This window comes from Corella eumyota, chromosome 7 (assembly GCF_963082875.1).
Source record: "Corella eumyota chromosome 7, kaCorEumy4.1, whole genome shotgun sequence".
Taxonomy (NCBI): domain Eukaryota; kingdom Metazoa; phylum Chordata; class Ascidiacea; order Phlebobranchia; family Corellidae; genus Corella; species Corella eumyota.
The window spans coordinates 10,089,211-10,105,313 of record NC_137496.1 but is presented as its reverse complement, the minus strand read 5'-3'; the positions used below and the strand labels follow the sequence as shown (position 1 = coordinate 10,105,313).

The 16,103-nt window shown below is 32.0% G+C and overlaps 1 protein-coding gene across 1 annotated transcript; it reads right to left on the bottom strand.

The window, feature by feature from the left end:
• Positions 1-1,213: 1,213 nt before the first annotated feature.
• LOC145759804 (serine/threonine-protein phosphatase PP1-gamma catalytic subunit B) lies at positions 1,214-15,396 on the bottom strand. Its single transcript, XM_082573656.1, has 7 exons — positions 15,235-15,396; positions 14,526-14,657; positions 13,971-14,201; positions 13,475-13,579; positions 10,331-10,554; positions 2,707-2,841; positions 1,214-1,845 (listed from the first exon to the last, which is right to left on the bottom strand). The coding sequence occupies exons 1-7, from the start codon at positions 15,287-15,289 to the stop codon at positions 1,738-1,740; spliced, it is 990 nt and encodes a 329-aa protein (XP_082429782.1). The 5' UTR covers positions 15,290-15,396; the 3' UTR covers positions 1,214-1,737.
• Positions 15,397-16,103: the final 707 nt, after the last annotated feature.

The window sequence follows — 16,103 nt, the reverse complement described above, 5'->3', positions numbered from 1 at the left end:
ATGGCGTAAAAGTTAACGCTATAACATCATTTTGTTTTGTGTATATCTTTATCCTCGATGTGGGAAAGTCGAATTCGCGACCTAAGCATAGAGTAACAACAGTTACTCCGATCCAGTCTCGAGTTGCCTGTGGCAGTTTGGGATATTATAGATTTTAATTGCCCGATAATTATGCTACTGATTAGGTGCTGGCTCAGCAGGAGTTCTTACCGTTTATAACGCCTTACTCAAGGGCTAAGACCACTGGGGATTGAACCCAGGACCTTGTGTACTTTAGGGATAGGTAATTTCATATGTTGGTTTCTCCCCGAAAAGTGGCATAAATTATTATCAAAAACAGCATTACAGTCTATTTCTATCTTTAAAACCCCAATTCGGTTTTGTGTTACCTGTGGCAGTTTGAAATTTTATAGATTACATTTGCTTGATAATTATGCTGCCGTTTAAGTGCTGGCTCAGCAAAGGTTAATATCGTTTATAGCGCCTTACTCAAGGGCGCTACAGCTTGACAGCAGTAGGAATAGAACCCACGACCTCATGTGGTGTAGCAAGTGTTCTTACCACAACAACACTTTGCAGGCTTAAGTATAATTTTATTCTTCTAATATCTTACTTCATTGCACCCGGCAGCGTGGTGTAGTGGTAAGAACACTTGCTACACCACACATAAGGTTGTGGGTTCAATTCCCATTGATCTTATGCTGTAGCACCCTTGAGTAAGGCGCTATAAACGGTATGAACTCCCGCTGAGCCAGCACTTAATCAGCAGTATAATTATTGAGCAATTATAATCTGTTATATCTCTAACTGCCACAGGCAACTCGAGACTGGGTCGGAGTAACTGATGTTACTCTATGTTTAAGTCGCGCATTCGACTTTCCCACATCGAGGATAAAGATATATACAAAAAAAAATTGTTAATTTTATTCATAAATAATAGCATCGAAACTTATTTTAGTCAAATCCACATAACCTTGCTTAAATTTTAAGGATTAAATAGTTTGTAATCTTAATTTTAAAAGTATCCTTGCCAAAAAACACAGTTTTTAAGGAACATAATTCCCTTTTTTAATTGAAGAACAATGTCATACAAAAAACAAATCAGTAAAACAGTTAAAAACAAAAAATTATTTACAGAAGCGAAAAAAAAAAAAGTTTACTTTATATTTCAAAACTATATAATCATAAAATACAATTCAATATATTGGGATATAATAATACTAAATGTATATTATATTTTTCTTAATTAAATTTTGCTACATTTTTTAGGGTTGTTAAGTTTGGAAATCAAATTTAAGATTAGACCTAAGAATTTTAAATTTTTTTTATTAAATTTTGATATAAATTATATATGAATAAATTAAAACTTACCACACCGTATTCACCAATAAAAACCAATATTAAATTTTCAACAAATTTTAAATCAACCTTTTTTCGAAATAAAATAGAAAAAAAATTCTTAAAGCTTTAAACTTCCAAGGTAATTTGGTGGAGGTAGTTAAAATGAGCCAAAAACAGATTTGTGTTGGTGAAAAATGTGTTAAAATTGAGTACTTTTACATTAACAAACAAAAAATTAAAGGTTTGTTAATAAAATTATTGGAAGAAAAAATTATTTCCTAAAAATTTTTTTTTTTTTTAACCGGCAACTAAAATAAAATACAAACTAATGTGGAAAAGTGGTACAGTAGCTTTCTAAAATAACCTAAAAGCAAGAATTATTCAAAAGACCCCCTTTTATTTCTTGCCTTTAGGTTTGTTTCCAGAATTACGGGGTGGGGTTACAGGTCTACCTGCATTCAAACCCCCATACGGGAATTTTTTCTTGTCGGCCGGCTTCAAAATCTATTCAAAACAAAATCAAAAAAAATTTTTTTTTTTAATTTTCAAAACTTTAGTGCTTAGTCCAACGCCATAACCACTATACCAGACATGAAGTATAAAATCCAATCTAGATATAACAGAGCTAAATTGCCTAAATGTTCAATTGATAGCATTAAATTTTAAAACACTGCTGTTTGTGGTGCGCAGGAAAATATTAGTCACAACCACACTACAGCGTAGCCTCGCCAAATAAGTTTAAAAGCAGTCAGTTGGAAGGGTGTATTAACGAGTTAAACTAACTTCCTAAGATTTTAACACAAAAATTACTTTTCATAGACCAAATAAAATATTAATTTCAAATATTTTGCTTTAGAACATTAGGTCTAAGGTTCGATTCCCACCCCTTTTAACCCGTAGTTCCTTTAAGTAGAGCACTATACTTTTTTTGGATATATCTTTACCCTAGATGTGGGAAAGTCGAATGCATGACTTAAACATAGAGTAACATCAGTTACTCCGACCTAGTCTCAATTTGGGATACTATAAATGTACTGCTGATTAAGTGCTGGCTCAACAGGAGTTCATATCGTTTAAAGCGCCTTACTCAAGGGTGCTACAACATGATATCAGTGGGGATTGAAATAAAGACCTCATGTGTGGTGTAGCAAGTGTTCTTACCACTACACCACCCTGCTGGTACTTAAAAAACTCCTGCTAAGCCAAATAATTAGAAGTTTAATTATTAAGAAATTATATTAAATACTTTTCTACCAAATGCAACTTAAAACTGGGTTAGCGTAACAAATAATTCCACATATTTAAATGGCAAAGTCAACTTTTCCACATTGAGGATAAACAAACAAATACAAAAAAAAATTTGACCTGAAAAGAACACATTAATGTTTCATCTACGCTCATCATGGCCCCTGCGTTATCAAACTCTCCACAATAGTTTGGGGCGGAAAACAAAGTCACCAACTGGCGTTTGGCAAAGAATTCGTAACCATCTTCTACAACCTAAAATTAAATATAAATCTTAGTTATAGCATGGTACAAATATGGTGGCATGTGGTAACAGTGGTCAGAACACTTTCTACACTACATGAGGTCCCGGGTTCAACTCCCATTGATTATCAGGCTATATAATCTATAATATCCCAAACTGGGTTGGGGCAACTGTTGTTCTTCTATGTTTAGGTCGCGCATTCGACCTTCCCACATCGAAGATAAATTTATATATAAAAAAAAGTAATATATTTAATATTAACTAATAACAATGTTAAAAAAATGAACAACAAAAAAAATTTTTAAAGTAACAATAAGGCAGAGGACATTTATGTTTAATCTATATAGAATGAAGTTTAGTTGACAATGTATATGTCTTTTTTTTTATATATCTTTATCCTCGATGTGGGAAAATCGAATGCGCGACTTAAACATAGAGTAACATAAGTTCGACCCAGTCTCGAGTTGCCTGTAGCAGTTTGGGATATTATAGAGACTATAATTGCCCGGTAATTATGCTGCTGATTAGGTGCTGGCTCAGCAGGAGTTCATGCCATTTATAGCACCTTACTGAAGGGCGCTACAGCATAAGATCAGTGGGGATTGAACCCACGACCTCATGCATGGTGTAGCAAGAGTTCTTACCACTACACCACGCTGCCGGTTTTTTTCCAATAAATAGGCCTACAAAATAAATAAAACTGAAGTTTGTGTTACGTGGGTGAATGATCTCGCGCAAAATTAATGCTGCAATCGCAATATGACAATTAAAATGCCGGCAGTGGGTAAGTTATCTTAGTTACTTTAAATGTTTATGATATCATGATATAAATTAACAAGAATGCCCATAAAATTGGCAGCATAATGGAGTGGTTTCTACACTTCACTACATGGGGCCCTAAGTTTGATTCCCACTACTATTATAATTTAATATCCTTGAACCCTGGACGAACTAAAAACCAATCAGCAGATTAATTATCGGGCAATTATAATCAATAATATCTCAAACCAACAAAGTCAACTCAAGACTGGGTCAGGGTAACAAATGTTACTCTATGTTAAGACTGTTAAATCAACATTACCATATCGAGTATAAATAAGCGCAAAAGGAATAAATTTCAGTTTTGTGAATAAAAAAAAAGTAGCATAAAAAAGAACGAAAAATAAATTCTAAATTGAATTACTAATTAAAATAATTCTTTTACAACAAATTTATTTTTTTTTTTTGGTAACAAATTTTTCGTGTTTGCGCTATTATTAACTTAAACCCTTACAACTTAAAGTTTAGGCATAACAGAGTGGACTATTGTTAAAATGTTTAACAATGAAGCGTTTAATTTATCGCGATTTGGGAACACAATAGGAACAATTACAGGTTTCTATTTTCAGTATCAATAGCTCAACAAACAGTTTAAGTTACAATATAAGCACAATTTGACTTTTAAAAAACCTAATACCTCATAACATGAAAATTTATTTGTTCAATTTTTTTTAAATTTTGGTTTATATATTGTTCGCAATGGCCTATAAAAATTTTGATGTGCTATATTAAAAAATTTTGCAAATTTTGTAAGTGATGTATAGTATATAGCACGTTAGTATGGTTGACACTAAATCACAAAATGCCTTTAGAACCTTTAAAAAATGTCTGTGGTATTTACAATTTAATTTTCAAAAATACTTGGAAAATGATTAACAAAAAAAAACAGGTTACCATATTTTTTATGTAACGTAGAAAGTACTAAGTAGCGTAGTGAATGCAGTGGCGGCTCGTCTATGTAGCTAATGGGGCTAAAACCCCCACTTTTTTAACATGTTTTTTTTTAATTATAATTTATTTTATTTTGAATAATATTTGTTTTTTCGGCAATGTTTTTTGCTAAAATTATTAAAAATATTAAAAATTAGCGCCTATTTTGGCCACGAAATACGCCAAAATTTTCGAAAAACGTAGCGTAAACATGTGAGGGCTAAACCAAAATTAGCCCCACGGGCTGTCAAATAAAAAATATTTTAACGCTGTTTTTGCCTTCAGGATTCCGAAATTTAAAAAAAAGTTGAGAACTTGAATCAAAAAGTGGGGCTAAGCCAACCATAAAGTTGCCAAATAATTTGACAATTTTAGCTTTGTGATTTTTTTAAATTTGACGTTCAATTTACTTAGTAATTAAAATATAAAATAATTAAAACATAATTTGGGTATTTTATGATTTTCTCTGGAGGTAATAAGTCCCTAAATAATATTTTTAAGTTAACAAATAAAAATAATCAATTGGATTTTTGTAAGAAAGGTCGTCGCACAAGTTTTAGAAAGGGCGTACACATGTCTTGCGGAAACAGTCATTTTAGGCTAATTCCGCATACGTGTTTTTAGTAAAAAAATGTATAAATTTGTTAATTTTAATTGAATTTTGGTAGTGTTTTTAGCCAAATGTTATTTATTTATTGATTGGCAGTCGAAGTAAAGTGCAGAGTTTATTCTGCCTGCCCACGCCATATCCAGCCAGTCAGCCCAAACGGCGAACGCCATGATTAGCAGATTAGAGTTTTGCCATATATAAAAAAATATCTAATTGTGGAAAACTTGAAAAAACCAAACTGTGTACTAAAATAGTTTGTTGGCTATTATTTTTTTTATCATTTTAGCAAGCATTATTTAAACAGAAAATAGCAAGTATTTTGCTTAGTTGTAATTTGGTATAAGAAGTATTTTGCTTAGTTGTAATTTGGTATAAGACTGATAAGAACAAGTTTGTGATTTCTTAGTAATATTTCGACTATTTTTGTGGATACCATAAACCATGAACCAGGTTGATTGTATTCTGAAAAGTTTTCCTTTGAGTTTTGAGGCAAAGTTAGACTTGAAGCGCCTTGGACCTCATCAGCCAAAATCTATTGAAATAAAAAGTACAGGCCCTAAGCAAAACCGAAAGTTTAATGTTCAGTGGTTTTCGAGAAAGGAATGGCTTACTGTAAGCGAGGAAAAAAAAAGTTTATTTTGCTTTTACTGCCTTTTGTTTCGAAAAGGTGAAGAAAAAGAAGTTACTTGGTCAAAGGAAGGTTTTAAAGATATAAAACATATTTCAGAAAAAATAAAGCGACATGAGAGTTCAAAAATGCACATTACCAATGCACTTTCATATAGCCTACTAGGAACAGTAGATATTCAGTCACAGATCAGTGTAGGACACAGCTTATCTGTTGAGAGGCACAATGAAATTGTTAAAAAGAATAGACACATTCTCGACCTCATTGTTGACTGTTTAAAATTTTGTGGAGTACATGAAATAGGTATGCGAGGACATGATGAATCAGAAGGTTCCTTTAACCGAGGCATATTTTTGGATTTATTGCAGCAAATAGCAAAATCGGATAACGTTTTAAAAGAGCATTTGGAAAGTGCCACAGTAAATAAATACACATCCAAGACAATCCAAAATGAACTTTTAGATTGCATGTTTACTGTATATAGAAATACATTAGAGAATGACATAGGTAATGCTGATTTTGTTGCTGTTCAAGCAGATGAGACAACTGATATTGCCAATCGATCACAATTTGCAGTACTTCTTAGATTTGTAGTGGATGGCTATCCTGTTGAACGGTTTCTGTCATATTATGAAGCTAATGATCGTACTGCTGATGGTATGACCTCCCTTTTAAAACATGCACTTCAACCTTTTCATCTAAAAGAAAAGCTTATTGCCCAGACATATGATGGTGCATCTGTTATGAGTGGGAAAAAAAATGGTGTTCAAAAAAAAATGCAGGAATGTTTTCCCCATGCCAAATTTGTGCACTGTTATGCTCACCAACTAAACCTAATACTAAAGCATGCCTGTCAAGGTATTAAAAGCATTAAGTTGTTTTTTGCCAACTTGTCTGGATTCTCTACCTTTTTTTTCTATGTCTCCGAAACGTTCAGATGTGTTACGATCAGTTTGTGAAAAACGACTTCCAAGACCATGTGAAACAAGATGGAATTTTCAATCTCGAGCTGTCCAAAGTGTTTTAAATAATAAGGAGAATCTTTTAGCAACTTTTGAAAAGATTCTTAATGAAACACACTGGGACATAACTTCAACACAAGGATGTATTGGATTGACACAACTTTTAAAAGATCCCACATTTCTTTACTTTTTGAAGTTTTTCAATGATGTCTTTCACCATACAGATATATTGTATAATATTCTGCAGTCAAGAGAATCGACTGGGGTGACTGTTGCCTTTGCTATTGATTCATTTCAGAAGGTTATTAATGATATTCGTGGAAAACTTGTGGAACCTAGTATGGAATTTTGTCCAGAGTTGTCAAAACGCCAAAGGGTTGCTACTTCTTCAAGATTGCTGTGCGCAAATGCAAAAGAAGCCTGTGATATAATAATTGTTGAAATTATTAATCGATTTAGCAACATAAAACAATTTGAGTCGTTCTCATTAGTTAATCCATGTTTGTTTAAAAGGTTTAAAAACATATTTCCAGTTAACTTGGTTAAACAGTTGGTACTGGGTTACCCTATGATAGATAGTTTAAAGCTGGCCAACGAACTTAAAGTGTTGTACACTAACAACAGCTTTGAAAACATTAAATCAGTTGTGGGTTTGAATTCATTTCCGATAAAAGGTTCACTTTTGAATACTTTTTCTGAAGTTAGCAAGGTTATAGGAATAGTTTTAACTACTCCAATTGCAACTGCAGAATCTGAGAGGTGTTTTAGTACTTTAAAACGAATTAAAACATTTTCAAGAAACACCATGAGCCAAGATAGGTTAAATGCTTTAGCAGTCTTATCCATTCACAAAGATGTCATTTCAGCCACACCTGATTTTAACAAAAATGTCATAGAATTGTTTTCCAAGTTGAAAATTAGAAGAACTTTTTTAAATTATAAATAAAGTGTTTTTGATGATGAGTGTTGTAATGTTGATGTTTTCTTAGATAAGGATTATGCCGACCCTCCACTGTTGATGTGTTGAGTTTTCCTGGAAAATAATCGATTATGCCGACCCTCCACTGTTGATGTGTTGAGTTTTCCTGGAAAATAATCGATTATGCCTGCCCTCCACTGTTGATGTGTTGAGTTTTCCTGGAAAATAATCGATTATGCCTGCCCTCCACTGTTGATGTGTTGAGTTTTCTTGGAAAATAATCGATTATGCCTGCCCTCCACTGTTGACGTGTTGAGTTTTCCTGGAAAATAATCGATTGTGCCTGCCCTCCACTGTTGATGTGTTGAGTTATACTGGAAAAAGTTGATTATGTTTCTCCAGTAAAGGTTGATTGTGTAAAAACCATTTGTTCGGAAAAAAAACCAATGGATACATGCAAATTGGATATATTTAAAAATTTATGTGCATATATATATAAAAGCAATTATAAAAATTTAAAATAAATTAACTAGAATTTATTTTTGGGTTGAAAAGAATTAAAAGGTTTTAAAAAAAAATAAAAAGATTATATAAATGAATTTTACTTTCAACCAATATGGGGGAGGGGAATGGAGGTAAGAAACAAATTTTAATATTTTATATAGCTTGTTAAAATACCTTATTAAAAAAAGGAATAGTCAATTTATTTACTTTACACATTTTTTAAAATCAAATTACAAAAATTATAGTGGTCAAGGTGGTGGAAGAAGGGGTCGGGGTGGAGGAAGGGGTCGTGGTGGAGGAAGAGGAAAATGGGTTTGGCAAGGAGAGGAGGGGGAATGGGAGGATAAGGGCTGGGGGAAAAGAGGAAGAAGGTCGGGTGGGTGGAAGGAAAGAGGAGAGAAGATGAAAAAATTAGGGTAACTGCAAATATTATATTTAAATATTTCATTAATTTAACAATTAAATAAAAAAATTTTAGAGAAGAAAACATGAAAAGGAAAGAAGAAGAAGAAAGTGAGGAGGAGAGGTAACTTAGGTCTAAATTAACAAGTTTACAATTAGAAAGTTTAGTTTTTTTATTGGGTTGAAAGTTTAGCGTTATTTTTTTAGAATTTATAGTTTAGTATTATATCATTAAATGAGAATTTAGGTTTTATATTATAAAATCTAGAAGTTTAGCTTTAACGAAGCTAAAAGATTTTTCACCAGCTTATTAAAAATAATTTGATAAAAATATTTATTAAAAAAGAAAAGTGGAGTTAAAGAGGAGGAGAGTAGAGAGGGAGGAAAGAAGGGAGCAGGAGAGGTAAATAGTTCAATATCCCTTCATAGTTTGTTTCGTTTACTTATTATATATAACTAATTATTTGTAATGTTGCTTTTAAGAAATGCTGAAGAGTTAAAGAAAAAGGTGATCAAAGTTTTAATTTTTTTCATTAGTTCGTTTTATATATATTGATTTTTTGTTGATATGTAATTTTAATTTTTTTAAATTATATCATTATTTTTCGCACAAACTATCTAATTACATTAATGTCTCAAATAAATATGTTGCTGATTTTATGTTTTAATTAACTTAAAGTATTTTTACTGCTTTTTATGTCTAAAAAATGGTTATTAGTAAATGGTCAACTAAACTTTAATCCAGTTTGCTAACCATTAATGAAAGAAATGTATTATGTACTCTACTGCTTTTTATTGAATTTGAAATTTTTTTTAGAAGGAAGACGCCGAAAAAAAAAAAAAAATAACAAAAAAAAAACATTTTTATTTTATGCAAGATATAGGCTACATTAGTAGTTAATTGAATAAAATACAATTGTGTTTATTTAAAAAATGTTATTAAAAATGTTGTATGCCCTACACCACAGTTACTAATAGCTTTAAAGGCACACCTTAAAATTGTTCCCATTATCAGATAAAATAAAAATTTTATCTTCTTAAGTAATATAAAAAAAGATCCTTTTGTATCTAAAATAGCCGATTTACGGCCATCAATATCAAAAAATTTGGACCCCCCTAGTCGTGCTGTGACCTTCTAAAATTAGCCCCCCCTGTCATTTTGCCCACGAGCCGCCACTGAGTGAATGTATACAAGCTAGTACTTTCTAGTCATCACAAACAGGGCTTCCCTTTTCTTAACTAATTTTAATTTTTTTTTAAAGTTACATACCCGAAATTATTTAAAGTTAAAATCATTTTTGTGTTCAGTGACACCAACTTTATCAATTTTTGAGTAAAGAAATGTCGCTAATATAACACTTATACACTAACTCTAAATGATATAAAATGGTTAAAGAAACAGTTTATGATGTTATCGGCAGCATGGTGTAGTGGTCAGAACACTTCCTACACTACATAAGGTCCTGGGTTCGATCCCCACTGATCTCATGCTGAAGTGCCCTCAAGTAAGGCGCTATAAACGGTATAAACTACCGCTGACCAGCACTTAATCAGCAGCATAATTAACAGGCAATTATAATCTATAATATCTCAAACTGCTACAGGCAACAAGACTGGGTTGGAGTAACTGTTGTTATTCTATGTTTAGGTTGCGCAATCAACCTTTCCACATCGAGGATAAAGAAATACACAAAAAATTAAAATTTTAAAAATTGTAATTTTTTACCTGATGAGCTCGACAAATCAAATCCAAATCGTGTTTATGCAAAAATTTAGCCACCACCTCTGCTCCGAACGTGAACGAGACACCTCTGTCGTTTTCTCCCCAACCCGAGACCTCTTTGTCGGGATCTGACCACAGGAGGTCGCACAAGAGCCCTTGATCAGGCACATCGGTGGGCCGCATAATTCGACGAATTTGTTCCATGGATTGTAGATCTGGTGATAGACCTTAAAAAAAATTTTATATTTTTTATTTATTTTTATTTTTCCCATGATTTTTGCACCGGCAGCGTGGTGTAGTGGTAAGAACTCTTGCTACACTACACATGGGGTCGTGGGTTCAATTCCCATTGATCTCATGCTGTAGCATCCTTGAGTAAGGTGCTATAAAAGATATGAACTCCTGCTGTGCCAGCACTTAATCAGCAGCTTAATTATCAGGCAAATATAATCTATAATATCCCAAACTGCCACAGGCAACTCGAGACTGGGTCGGAGTAACAAATGTGACTCTATGTTTAAGTCGCGCATTCGACTTTCCCACATCGGGGATAAAGATATACAAAAAAAAGGTTGACTACACGACATAAATATAGAATAACATTATTTACTTCATTTTAGTTTTGAGTTGATTTTGGCAGTTTGATATATCATAGAATTTAACTGCCTGATTATCAAGCTGCTGATCAAGTGTTGGCTCAGCAGGAGTTATGATGTTATAGTGTAGTGTTTTGAAACTTGGTTTCACTACATGAGGTCATTAGTTCAATTCCCACTGCTTCCCCTTTACGAAAATCGATTCAAATGGTATAAACTCCTGTTGAAAAAAAGGCAATCAGCAGGTTAATTATTGGGCAACTTATTGAATAAAATCCAAAACAGATAAAAGCAAGTTAAGGCTGTATTAGAGTAACAAATGTTACTCTATATCCTTTCTACATCAAGAATAAATAAAAAATTTCAAAGTAAAATATAGTAACAATTGACTTATAAAAATACTTTTGAAGTACTCGGAATTACCACACAATTGTATTAAAATAATAACAAGTGTATACTTTATAATATACATCCTGTAAAGTTAAAAAAAATCAATACAAAAATTGATTTATATATCGAAAAAAACTAAGGAAAAAAAAATTAAAATTCTAAATTAGCTACCAATGATTCTAATTAACCCAAAAAATATGTGTATGTGAGATGACGCAAACCAAAAATAATAAATTTGTGTTACAAAAACAATAAACAGCGCGCTTTCAACAATGTTTACTTTAACAATGCGAGTACATTTATTGTTAATCATTAATTCATTGGACCTTTAAGATAGTATGAACAATATTTTAACAAATATAGTCTACTAAAAAAACTACTTTGCAAAAAAACAAAAAAAAATATGAATTTTAATTTTTAAATCAATACCTATATAGCAATTAAAAATTAATTAAAAAAATAGTGCTAATTCATTACTAAAGTATAGACTATTCTGTAAATCAGAATGATATGGTATAGAAGTATTAATAATTATAATAATTATATAATTCAGGAAAATTTTTTGCCAAAAATCAATTTTCAAAACAAAAAAAATTTCTAAAAACAAAATTTTAAAAACAAAATTTTATAAAAATTTTGGCCAAAATTTTTTAAAAAATATGGAAGGAATTTTTCAAAAATGGGGTTAGGGTAAAAAGGGGTAAATAAAAAATGCTTGATTTTTATTAAAATCGTGATTTTCAGGCATATTGTTTTTAGTAAAGCGTCTATTTAGTAATATTTATCCTTAATGTGATAAGGTCAACTTAACGACCTAAACACAAAGTCCCATTTATTACCCCAACCCAGTCTTAAGTTGACTTTAGCAGTAATGAATAATATAGAATATAATTGCCTAATAATTAAGCTGCTAATTAGGTATTGGCTCAGCATGAGTTCATACTGTTTATTTTTCTTATGCTGTAGTGCCTTACTTAAGGGCGCTACGAAATTATTTGGGTTCAAACCCAGGACCTTATGTAGCTTCTGATATTTTTTAATATAAAGTCTGTTTGGTAGAATGTACAAAAGTTGCCAATAATACAAAAGTTACCAATAATACAAAAGTTGGAAAAAAACATAAATGATTCATCAAACACATAACATTTCACCAACAATGCCTTTCTATTTTGAAGTGAACAACAGAACAATATACAAAAACACAAAGGAATTACAAACAAAAAAGAAACTTAATATATGAACTGTCCCATTCTCTCATAAATATTAGTTTAAACAAACTCTTGTGTGAAACCACTATTAAATAAAAACATGAATTATTAAATATAAAATTATATTTTTTATTACGACACACTTTACTATATTATTTTATCTTATATTTTTCCTTACTATTTATTATTAAAAATTGATATTTTTAATCTATTTGCAAGCAATGACTATTGAATAAAAACATGAATTATTAAATATAAAATTATATTTTTTATTGCTACAAACTTTACTATATTATTTCATCTTATATTTTTCATACTATTTATTATTGAAAATTGATATTTTTAATCTATCTGCAATGAAACTTAGCGGACAGTATACATATGTGTAAGCTACTTTTAGCCAGCTTTAAATTAAATAAAAACTGCCATTTTTAAAGCACAGGTAAACTGCTAAAAGCAAATTTTAATAAATGATATTTATCGTATGTCCAATTTTTTTTTTTTTTTTTTTTTTGTATATTAATTTATCCTCCATGTGGAAAAGTCGAATGCGCGACTTAAACATAGAGTAACATGAGTTACTCCGACCCAATGTCGAGTTGACTTTAGCAAATTGGGACATTATATAGATTATAATTGCTCAATAATTATACTGCTGATTAAGTGCTGGCTCAGCAGGAGTTCATACCGTTTATAGCGCCTTACTCAAGGGCGCTACAGCATGAGAGCAGTGGGGATTGAACCCATCACCTCATGGTGGTGTAGCAAGTGAAAAAACTGCCATTTGTGGTGCTCTGGTAAATTATCACCGGCAAATATTAGTTAAGAGTTGTGACCATATTTCAACAATTAAAATCCTGACAAGGGGTGGGCTATTACCTATTTAAATAACACAACATAATATTCACTTACTTTGACTCACAAGAATTAAAAAAACTTCAGTTTTAATTTACCTCCATGACAACAAAATATTTTTTCGTCGATTATTGCAGCAAGTGGAAGACAATTAAAACAATCCGTGAAAGTTTTCCATAATTTAATGTTGTATCTCCTTTTACCTAAAATAGAAAATGATATATTATTTTTTTTGTATACATCTTTATCCTCGATGTGGAAAAGTCAAATGCGGGACTTAAACATAGAGTAACATTAATTACTCCGACCCAGTCTCGAGTTGCCTGTGGTAGTTTGGGATATTATATATTATAATTGCCCGATAATTATACTGTTGATTAAGTGCTGGCTCAGCAGGAGTTCATACCGTTTATAGCGCCTTACTCAAGGGCGCTACAGCATGAGAGCAGTGGGGATTAAACCCACAACCTCATGGTGGTGTAGCTTAAGAGCAATACAAAATGAGAACAGTGGCGATTGAACCCAGGACCTAATGTAGTAAAGCCAAGTGTTCTAGCTTAACGTAAAGCTGAAAATGTATGTTCAAAAACTTACATTCGTCATAAAACCCATAAATTCTGTTGATACTCGCACATTCATGATTTCCTCTCAGCAAAAAGAAATTTTCCGGATATTTGATCTTATAAGCAAGAAGTAGAGCGATGGTCTCCAGCGATTGTTTTCCGCGATCAACATAATCTCCAAGAAACAGATAGTTTGATTCTGGCGGAAAACCGCCATACTCGAAAAGTCGGAGAAGATCGTAATACTGGCCATGCACATCACCTGGAATTTCATTAAAAATTGTCAGTTTTATTTTTTTTGTATATATCTTTATCCTCGATGTGGGAAAGTCGAATGCGCGACTTAAACATAGAGTAACATCAGTTACTGCGACCCAGTCTCGAGTTGCCTGTGGCAGTTTGGGATATTATAGAGACTGTAATTGCAAGGTTATTATGCCGCTGATTAAGTGTTGGCTCAGCAGGAGTTTATATCGTTTATAGTGCCTTACTCAAGGGCGCTACAGCATGAGATCAGTGGGGATTGAACCCACGTCATAATGTGTGGTGTAGCATTTATTATTTTTTTGCTAACCAAAATTTTTACCGCATATTTTTAAAGGAGCTTCCAATTCTAATAAAATGGGTTGACTTAAAAAAATCTCTCTCGATTTTAAACAAAGTCCGCGAATGTCATTCTCAGTTAGTTGGACATTCTTCCCAGGTCTTGAACCCCTGACTGAAAAAATAAATAAGAAAGTTAACAATTTATAAAGAAAACACAAATAAAAAGTCAGCAAAAAATGTAATGGTGATATAACCTAGCCGGCAGCGTGGTGTAGTGGTAGGAACACTTGCTACACCACACGTGAGGTCGTAGGTTTAATCCCCACTGATCTCATGATGTAGCACCCTTGAGTAAGGTGCTGTAAATGGTATGAACTTCTGCTGAGCCAGCACTTAATCAAAAGTATAATTATCGGGCAATTATAGTCTCTATAATATCCCAAACTGGCACAGGCAACTCGAGACTGGGTCAGAGTAACTTATGTTACGTCGCACATTCGACTTTCCCACATCGATAATAAAGATATATACAAAAAAAATAATTCTGTCGTTTCCGTCTTTATTTTAGGACTACCAGACTACCCCTTCGTGGGAAAGTCGAATGCGTAACTTAAACATAGAGTACCATCAGTTAGCGCCTTACTCATGGGTGCTACAGCATGAAGGCAGTGGGGATTGAACCCACGACCTTATGTGTAGTGTAGCAAGTGTTCTTACCACTACATCACGCTGCCGCTAAAGGTACTCACCTTCCAAAAGGTTTTGAATAATCTTGTCAATATTTAATTTGTCGGCATCTGACATCTTTTGTTTTTTAAAAGTTACACAATTTTTTTCAAAATAACCTTAGGTTCATTAAAACAAAAACTCATAAAGAGCAATTCTATTTTGCAAAAAAAAACACAACGAAAATAAATTCTAAAATGTCGCAAATAAAAAATTAATCAAAATAAAACAGGCGTTATAACTTTGGTGTGGCTCCTGGTAGTCGCCCGTATTACCCAAAACCATTTGACCAACATTTACCCAAGTCTCTATACTTCCAAAACACTATTTTACTAAAGTTTACATTGATTATTTTCCAAAATTAAAAAAAAATTAAATTAACGGTTTTAAAAATTACGAAAATATTTTATTTGAGATAAAATGGCGCAAATGGTTTTCGATTGAAAGTCATATCAGTCAAATAGATTATTTAGTTATTAAAAAAAAAATGTAACGTGTTTTAACGATTAACTGAACTATTATTAAGTTATTTATTAACGTCACTTATGTTTTTTGTAATAGTAAAATGGGTAACATCTTTCTTGCTCAATTCTTTGTAGTTTTTAGTAAAATAAAATAGCAACAGACCTTTTTTATATCTCTAATCATATATTGCAATATTTAGTTTTTTTTAAATGATTTAGCAAAAAACTAATACAATGGTTTATTTTTTTGTATATATCTTTATCCTCAAAGTGGAAAAGTTAAATGCTCGACTTTCACATTGAGTAGCATCAGTTACTCCGACTCAGTCTCGAGTTGCCTGTGGCATTTTGAGATATTATTGATTATAATTGCCCGATTACTATATTGCTGATCAAGTACTGGCTTAGAGGGGATTTAACCCACGACC